General features: G+C 43.9%; 1 protein-coding gene across 1 annotated transcript; it reads right to left on the bottom strand.

The window, feature by feature from the left end:
* RPL5 (ribosomal protein L5) lies at positions 1–9278 on the bottom strand. Its single transcript, XM_083445061.1, has 8 exons — positions 9107–9278; positions 7592–7661; positions 7376–7491; positions 5098–5232; positions 4035–4237; positions 3277–3454; positions 1790–1878; positions 1–159 (listed from the first exon to the last, which is right to left on the bottom strand). Exons 1-8 carry the CDS (start codon positions 9107–9109, stop codon positions 60–62), a joined length of 894 nt encoding a protein of 297 aa, XP_083301187.1. The 5' UTR covers positions 9110–9278; the 3' UTR covers positions 1–59.
* Positions 9279–9830: the final 552 nt, after the last annotated feature.

Genomic DNA, 9830 nt, shown 5'->3' with positions numbered 1-9830 from the left:
TTGGTTCAATAAGTTTATTCTCTTTTCTGACATCTCCATAGAAAATTATGGAAGGCCTCTTAGCTATCAGCCACACGCTCCTGGGCCCTTAGGAAGCTAGCCTTCTTTTGGGCCACACGATCTTTCTTCTGGGCAAGGGACAACTTGGGACGGTTCCACCTGCAAATAAGAAATTGGGTTAGTGTTGCTGATGTGTCAAGCATAAGGCATGAGCCTTATGAACAATCTTCTTTTTTTTTAAAGGAAAAACTTGACCTCAACCTACTATTTCAAAGTGCCACTCTACAGGCTACCATTGATTTTGTTTACCTTTTTAATCCATCACTGTGCCACTCAGGACTATCTTATTTTACCATGTAACATAGTCAGGTATTGAGAGGCAGTGACATTCTTCCCAGGAATGTCAGATCATTCTAAACATGCCTGTATGTTATAGCTCCAACAGCAAGTATATGACATCAATACAGTCCATCCTCAGAAGGCAGGGTTATTATAACTCTGCATCATATGCTTACAGCAGAGGACCTACCATGTCACTGCCTCCCCTCCCCCAATTTCTGGGGTTATCAGTTCTGCAGTGGCTTAATTTTCCGACTATATTTAAGTCTACCTGATGTGAGTCTTAACATGGAAGGGAAGGGGAAAGTTTTCTTATGCGGCTGAATAAAATAATTCAAATCACTCAACTCTGGCCAAGGTTATAGCGCAGAGATGGGGAGCCCTTGTTTGCTGTGCTGAGAACCAAAGATCACCTAACTGGGACTTTTGAAATTTAGCCAAATATTGCATGTGGCCCTAAAGCCACAGGTTGTTCACATATATGATCACCTCCCTCAAATACCCTTCAAGACCCTCAGAGATAGATGGCCCCATTCCATCACTCAAGTGTTCACTGCTAGATTTGCTAATTTATACCAAATACAGACTGGCAGGTCCACCAGGAATACATCCAAGTTCTGTGAGATTTACACTCTCCACTAACTAAACTAGGTAGGCAAATGCACATGGCTGGGACCCTTGAATGCTTTACAAATGCCTGTGGAAAACTCCTAGAAGAGTAGGATACAAGGTGATTTAAAGGTTAAGATGACATTCACAGAGCAAAAGGTGTTCTATTAACTTGAAAACTAAGCAACCACTGTCCTTAGCTTTCAACCAAGAATGGAAAACTCTGTGTTTGTCATACCAAAGAACACTAATAACCAATGCAGCCAAACACCTCTGGCCTATAGAATCAGGCCAGAACAATCATAGGAACTAAGTGAAACTGCTGCTTTTCTCCTGCAACCGAATTAAGAGCAGCCCATGAAATTACATGTTAAGTGATAACAAACGGAATGAATTGTTATCAGTTCTGTTCTACAGCTGCTCATATTCAAACTGCCAGTACTGCCATTTCTAAGATCCCTTCTTGTTTTGATCTACATTAAGCAGAGATCTTAAGGTTCATAAGCAGCACCCAGCTTGCAAAAGCAGAACTTCCTGCCGGGAACAAGCTCATGAAGGCAACACAGGAGGAGCTTTAGCAGCTTGGATGCAACCCTCAAGCCTAAAACGATCTAGCCCAAGCTGTTAAAGCACACAGGGCTTTAACACTAAGCTTCCCAATAAGCAAAAATGTTTCTGAAAATGCAGATTCCTGCCACAAAACTAAGACATCTTCCCATCCTAGTATTCGCCAATTTTCAGTGTTAATGCATTTCAAAAAGTTTCAGTGGCACAGCACTTTCAGTAACAAACATTTCTTTATGGCGTATCATCTTGCAGGAGGAGAAAATGACCATCTCACCTCTTCTTTTTGACTTCCCTCTTGGGTTTCTTTTCGTGGACTGGATTTTCACGTATTCCAGCGTGGGCTTTTTTATACAGTTCTTCGATCTGAAATAAGGATTTTAGAAACCAGTTTTACATTTTGTACATGTTGACCAAAATTTACTTGGCACTCCCGCCCCCGCGCTGTAATGTATTATAGGAAGTAATGTTTTAAAACTAACTCATATACAATATTGTCACAACTACATACCCCAGAATTATTCTAGATAAGGACACAGAATGAATGCACAAATCAATATGGAGTTCATGCGTATGACCTTTCTTCCAACATTTAAGTACGTATAAAAGAGACCCACAATTAGAGGAACTTGGGGCAAATTCACATTTGGGATAAGTGGGAGGCAGGAAACACCTGTGTATGAACAGCCATCATATGCGCAGCACTAGTTTTTACAATTTTCAGTACTCAAGCAGGCTGGGACTAGTGACCACTGACCATTGAGTACCAACATCCTTCACAAGAAGCGGTCAGCCACTTTGCCACTTGAATATTTTGATTCCTTCACAGAAGCAAAATTAGCTTAGTCAGGCTCTAACTTCACACACACAAACAGAGATCTATGTGGTCCAGAGGTTTTCAGCCTCCTCCAAATCAACGGAGGGGGTGGGGACTAACATCTCCAACTAGGAAACTTGCATCTTACTTTCAACAATAAATTATGATTTTGCAAATGTGTGGACATCTGTTCTTCTGCCTAACCACTCTGAAGCAGCCAACCTAACAGTTTCTTGGTTACCAGCTCATGAACTCGGGCAAGCAAAATTTCCACAGGGGCTCTGGAGTTCCCAAGTACACCAAATGGCTTAATACTACAAATGCATTTCCTCTGAAGGGCAAATTATGCTAAAAATTTATCACAAACCAAAGTACTCGTGGTTTAAAGTAGCCTTGCATATCAGCAATTTTATCTGTGACTCCCAACAAGAGTGCTGGATGAGTGGCCACCTGCAAGGCTGGATTTAAGACTCATTTCCTCATATCCAATTAGCAGTGCAAGAAAGAAGGAATTCATGCAGCTCTGACTGTTCACGTCCAACTGAATTCCCAGTGCTTTCTGCCCCCTGCTTCCCAATCCAAGGCTACTACTATTAAGATGCTCTCTCATCAAACAGGAACTCCAAAGGTCTGAGCAAGCTTTGAGCCTTTTAAACAGCAGAAAGGAAGACAATTTAGGAGTTAACCAGGGAATTTACAAGCAGTCAGGAAACCAGACACGTATTTGTGGTGGGTTTACAAATGGAATGATAGGTCATTATTTAATAAGATGTTTTCAGAGATGTGCAAAGCTCATAACACAGAGATACTAGGCCTGAGATCTGAAAGATCCCAGATACTTGCTAGTATTTTCCCATAAAAGTGTCCATTGCCAGCAATATCAGTTTGACGCAAGACACACTCCTAGTACTTGCTTTTTCAATCACTGTGAACAGCAAGCATCTTACCATATCAGGCGTCACGTTGTTCTTTATATACTGGGAGAACTGTTTCTTGTAAGCATCTTCGTCTTCCTCCATCAAGTAACGCATGTAATCAGCAACATTCTGGCCCATGATGTGCTTGCGGTGGACCTCTGCATTGAATTCTTTGCTCTCCGAGTCATAACCAGGGAAACGTTTGGTACTGTGAGACATGAATTGAGGACCCCTCGTTAACATTTGGGAGAAAGCATTTCTTAAGCAAAAATCAGTCAAGACCAGCCAGAAATTTCAGCCGCCATCAGTCCCGTCTTGAAACACTGAGCTCTCTCATAGACATGCCAAGGACCAACTACAACATGTTCAAGTCAGTGGGACATCATCACATAGCAGCCAGATTGAAGACAAGAACAAAAAAAGGTGAATTATTAAGGAGGACTGTAATAAAGGGTTTTTTTGGTGGGGCAGCAGAAACGACAACCTGTTTTACTCTTCTGGGTATTGCTTGTACAATCTACTGCTGCTGTCAAAGTGATGAATGGTGGTAATTATCGTATGAGCCATATCTCTGAGCGTCTGGTGTGTGGAAGACTGTGGTAGAGAGGAGGCGGCAAGTGAAGTCCGCAATGGGAATATCATACCCAGGGCCAAGATGCAGCAAGCAGCATTAAGCACCACCACCACCAATGGCGAAAGTTAAATACAATGAATTTAAATTTCAAAACAAAGACATCTCCATTTCTAGAGGAAGTGCCTGAACTATCAGTCGGAGGGGGGGAGGTTACCTGTGTGGAATGGAAAGACCACCATCCACAGCTCCTTTCAGAGCACCGAAAACTTTGTTCCCAGTGGTAGTGCGAGCAAGGCCTGCATCCAAATAGCACGTAAAGGCACCAGGTTGCCCATCCACGCTTTCTACATTATACTCATCACCCGTCACTTCAACTTGACCTTCGTAGATCTTATCAAGGCCAAATTTGTTCAGAAGCTGCAAAGAACAAGGCAGACAGGTCTAAGTTCTTCTTCATATATCTACTGCACTGGAGACCAAAACAGGCTTTCGGTGAAACATTCCACATATCATGAGACAGAAAGACAGGCAGCTTGCAACCCATTCCAAGGGCCAGTTGTGACCAGAATGGTAAGCTATTAATTTTCAAGAAATTAACTCATGCACCAACAATCTTTTAGGAGTCAATCGTGTGCACAAGTGATTCTACAGAAGCAACTTTTTGAGACCACAGTCAGCAAAATGTTTTCCAGCCCATTTTCAGCATGGGATTTGCCATTTGGATAACACCCTGATGCGAGAATTCTAAGTTACTAAATGTAAGTTGAACTTGCCATACCTCTACCACATACAATGCAAGGAAATCTTTAAAGCCATGGCTGAAAGGTGGGAGAACATAACAAGAGCTACCGAGGAAGGAAAATAGAGCCTTGCAGTAAAGAAATTCCACTGATATAAGAATTCTGCGAAAGTAATTTTACTTTCATCAAGTACTAAGGAATAACTGGTGGCCGATATGCTGAAATGACAGAAGCACAGACACGCCCCCCCCCCAAACCCAACGTTCTGCCATCTTCTCTAACCCAGCATTTATTTCTTGCCCAGTTCATTTTACAAGGTGCCGTCTTAATACATACAAAATCCCAGGTTTGTACTTGAGGACTAAGACAGAAACAGACTGGCTGAGTGCTGATGTGCATATCCCACCTCCTACAGACATACACTTTAAGCCAGTACTATAAAACCCTTAATTTCCATTATTTGTACATTGTGTGTCCCAATTTGTGTCAAACAAGCTGGTGCAGATGTTATTCTGATTTTTCAGAACAGATACATACCCTGCGGGCCAGCAGCAAGCCTGTGCAATAGGCAGCAGCGTAGTTGGTCAAGCCTACTTTCACTCCGTACTTTGGCAGCTCGTGAGCGTATGCAGCACAGACAATCATGTCGCCTTCAATTCTGGCATATGCGATCTGACAACAAAAGCAAGGTTAGTGGGCGACCTCCAACCAAACAGCTGCAATATTAATTCACCACAGTCTTCCCTCTATTTGAGAGGAGCGCCATCAAAGTCAGCAGTCCTGTAGTGCCAACCTTCCCTCATACCAGAGTGTACCCACAATGTGTGTAAACACTGTATATCTACCTAAGAAGCATGCGTGAGTAAAGCACATATAAGCGACAGCTAGATCTTTGTCGGAATAATAAAACCTTATAAAAGACACTGACCAAATCATTCTCTCCCTTCATCATCTGCTCAGTTCCCACCTTGCCCCCTACTGTTGATCTATTGATCTTGGACCTCCTTTCCCATGCCCTCAGAGGGACATGTTGAGACTCTCTTGACTGTGAAGGACTACTGGTACTTTAAGCCAGACAAAGGGAGAATACACATACACAGTAGCTACAATAGTCCTACATTTTAGTTATTCAACTAAAAAGAATGGTGGCAGCAGCAATAAGGTCAGTTAGGCAAGTGCTGCTATAAGACCAGGACAGTTTGCCACTCAACTTCTCATCCAGGACAGCTGGTTCCTCAGGACTGTATGGCACATGATTAACCTTTTCCAGGTTTTCCAAGGCATTCCAATATGAAAAGATAACAGGGGAAAGACTGCCAGTGATGATATACATATTTAGTCCAATTTTTTTTCAGTTTTTGCACCCCAAATTACAAAGACTTTTGAACACTGTTGTCAAAAAGTAAGAGATGTGTAGACTAAAGAAACCTGTTTCATTCATAGCTTTGGAAATCAATAGTACTTCTGGAGATTTGCTTAGCACATGGCAATTTCCACGTAAAAGGGTCTACAACAGCAAACCATCAAATGCAACTTTGCCAAGTAGAATAGAAGCATTGCCAATCAATCCTACCCCATTCATCATTTCCCCCCTCCACCTCTTTCCCCCTTTTCTTCCTAATGTAACATAATGTCTCAACAAATGAAACTGATCTGCAGAAAATGTAACCTGAAAAACAGACATCGCATACTTTTGTAAACCAAGAAATCGTTAATATTTTTTAAAAATGCAACTTTGCCAATGATATTGAAGTGAGTTTTTTTTAAAAAAGCTGTCCAGCAGTCCTGTCTTCCAGATTCATGTAAATTAAGCATAAAATCTCTCTCTCTTTCACACACACACAATGAAAGATCTACAGCTTTGAAAACCACTGACATACACTTATCCAAGATCAGAAGTTACACTCAAAATGGAATTCTGACAATTTCTGTGTCGGTCCTTACCAAATTCAGAAATGCAACACATGCAGTGTAAGTTTAAAACTGATTTTACACTAGTTTAAGTTATGGCTTCCTCAAAAGAACCATGGGAATTCTAGTTTGGGAAAGGCACTGAGAGTTATACTAGTGAATACTAGCCCTTTTGCAAAACTACAATTCTCAGTGCTTGTTGGTAGCCAAGCCAGTTAAATAGCTAAGAAATGTCTAGGCAATTTGTTCCCTGCTTCTTTTCTACATGATTCTCATAAGCAGGAAGGGTCAGGGGAAGATTTTTAGAAGAACTAATAGAACAGTTAAAAGAAAATGCCACACAAAGATTTGTGAAAGAATAATTTCACCTTCACTCTCAGCATTTTCTACAGGCTGGTAGCTCTTTTGTTCCTAATGAAAGCATGCTGAACATTTTGAGATGCAACATGTATCTTTGCACAGAGAAGCACATCAGAAATTAAGTGGCAGAAAGCAGAGCTTGTTCAATAAGCTCCTTTGAGCCAAAAAGTAAATGTGGATATGAAGTAACACATATACCTGGCAAAGAATTCCAGGGGGTGAAAAAATGTTTTGAGATGGTAACATAAAGGGCCTATTTTGCTTATTTTAAAGATTTCTTCTTAGAAAAAACATTCAAGACACTTCCTCAAATTTATCCATTACCAAGTCTTGCTTTCCTACAAAAGGAAGTATTGTCACAGGATATGGCCTATTCTAGAGTTTAGAATAGTTTCTGCCCAAGAACTACCTTAGAAAAATACGAAGTTCTTCTCTTCCTTTATAAAGGCTTATGTACATGTTACATAGGCATTTCTATGAAGGAAATTTGTGAAATGCAAAGCATCTCTCTGCAGTACAATCAAGGACAGAAAGGAGACCTTACCTGGCAAATGATATCTCTGTTGGTGACACGTACAATCATCCTATATTTAGGGGTGTTGTACTTGTTTTTATCTTGAATCACCAAACGTTTACGAGCATAGTAATCAGTCTTTCCCTCTGAAACAGAAAGGTGGCAGATTGGAATGTATTTAGAAACTGCAGGTTCAAGGCCACAGCCATCTAATTTATTGAAAGCTTGCCAAGAAATAAAACATACCTCTCCTTCTTCGGAATTTGACTTGATACCTCTTGAAGTAGGCCTTATTCTTGACAACTTTCACGAACCCCTTGAATAAATGCGACACAGAAACGTTAATGTCAAAAATGTTTGCATAAAAATCTTGCAAGTGAAGATAGCAGGAACTTAAGTCAACAAGGAGAAAAATGGAAATGTGTTTGAAAAGTGCACACACTTATTCAGACACACAGCCTAAAAAACACATATTATAAACTTAAAAGACTTCTTTATGGCTGTGATGCAGAGGAAAGGAAAGTCTTCAAACTTGCTCAGTAGCAAAGTGCTTAGCACCCATTGACACCTTCATCTCCAATTATGAAACACTTACTGTTTTAATATAACATGTCACTGAAAGTTTCAAGGCTTTCCAGAATCCAGCAACTACAACTGGACTACGTAAAGCATTTATGATAGGAAAAATATAGTAAATACTAAGTCTGAAAGTAGCAAGTAGCAAAGTGTCTGAATGGCACCGTGGAAATCAAGTCTTCCCAAAACTGAAGGATTTATGCTGACCATCCACTAGAGGGGAGAAAACGTTAATAAAACCATCTCACCTTACTTCAAAAAGCCATCACACCTTGGCATCATTACATTTTCCTATAGGCAACAACGAGACAGTTCCACAGGCCCTGGGTTGGGATGGCAGCTAAAGCTCTAGAACCTGCCTTTCAGCAAGTTACACACATGCCAGCAAATCCAGCTTTGCCAGTGACACGTATTTGACAAAGTCGGGGTGAAACTGATGTACTGTAGATGTTTACACGTGATAAGACATGTGGCTCTTCCAAGACAGTCTTTAAACGGGACCAAAGGGGGCATCGCCTGACCCCCCCCCGGGAAACAACACAGCGCAAAGCTTCCAGAAACGAGGGGCGCTGCTTTACGCGAGACCTGCGATTCGAGACTCTCCCCTCCAATTCCCCGCAACGCCTTCAGACGGGTCCTGACCTGCAAGTTATCCATCACGCTTCCCCCCACCCCCGCTTCCCGATCGCGCAGCTATCGTGAAGACAGGCCCGGAGTCATGTGTGCACGCCTTGGGGGGGGGGCGGTTTCAGACACGCAAGGCCCGAACCTTTCGCCACTGCTGCGCTCGCTCAAGGGCCGGAAGATTTTGGGAGGCAGGAGGAGAAAATGCAACCAAGTCGGAGAGCGGGGGGAAGAGGCGCTGTGCGAGCGGGACCGAAGAAGGGGAATGCAAACGGAACCAAAACGGGGGAACCCGAGGCGGGGGGGGGGGCCCAAAGAAACCGACCCGGGGAGGCGTGTTTGGGGGGAGCACCAGCCGCGGCCCTTCTACTGGCAGCGGCTTAAAGGCGGCTGGTTGCAGCCATTAGGCCACGCTGGAACTCGCTTCTGCAGCCGGGCCTGCCAGCTGCGCAATCCGAATCCATCCGGCCGGCAGCGGGCGAGGAAGCGGGCAGCCGGGGTTCGAGAAAGCACAGCCGACTCTCCCCTTCCCATCCTGGCCCATTTGGTGCCGGTACTGACCATGGTTCTCGGTTCTGTCCGCTTTCGCTTAGGCCGGGGGCCGCTCAGCGAAACGTCCGCAAGCCGCAGCGCTGGGGGAAAAGGCCGAGCTCAGCGCGCAGGCGTTACACGTCACTTGGCCGACAAGGCAGAGAGAGGTTCCCCTACCCGCCCGCAAAGGGAGGGAGCGCTGCCCCCTGGAGGCTTGGAGGGGAAGTGCCCTCATCCTCTCCCCCCGCCCCGCCCCGCCCCGCCCGCCGCTCGCTCTCGCGTCCCTCTTCCTGCGGCGCCAGCGATGACGCCAATCCATGTCGTCGGAGCTCATGGTGTCCTCCGCCGCTCTGAGTGTGACGGCAACGCGCTCAGCAGAAAGGCGGCGGGTGCGCCACCTAGTGGCGCCACGGTGCTAAGCGGCTTTTGCTCATACATTTCAACGCGAATTCTTCATACTGAGCACTGGGATCATGTGGTCCTCCAGATGCTGCTGGACTCCCTTCAGCCCCAGCTGGCTTAGCCAATGCTCAGGGGTGGTTGGGAGTTGTAGTTCAGAAACGTTCAGAGACATATAGGTTCCGCCAGCTGTATGCTATTTGCATATATTTCTTAATTTGGCTTTTGAGATCCACATCGTCTCTCATTAATGCTCACTCTCTCTGTGGGAGCATTGCTGGGAGTGGGAATTATATTCAGGAGAATGTGTTTGTAAAGTTCAGCCCATTTCACAGAGAGGATGATTGGTTGGCCT

The sequence above is a fragment of the Podarcis tiliguerta genome (assembly GCF_965153285.1).
Source record: "Podarcis tiliguerta genome assembly, chromosome: 6".
Classification (NCBI taxonomy): Eukaryota; Metazoa; Chordata; class Lepidosauria; order Squamata; family Lacertidae; genus Podarcis; species Podarcis tiliguerta.
This window is presented reverse-complemented; position numbering and strand designations above follow the sequence as displayed.

What these genes read in the sequence shown, in the direction of transcription:
- RPL5 (XM_083445061.1), bottom strand. An exon ending in GCTTGCTGCTGGCCCGCAGG is followed by an intron (nt 4,238 to 5,097) that starts GTATGTATCTGT and finishes TGTTCTTTGCAG; the next exon opens with CTTCTGAACAAATTTGGCCT. An exon ending in ACAACGTGACGCCTGATATG is followed by an intron (nt 1,879 to 3,276) that starts GTAAGATGCTTG and finishes TCCTTATTTCAG; the next exon opens with ATCGAAGAACTGTATAAAAA.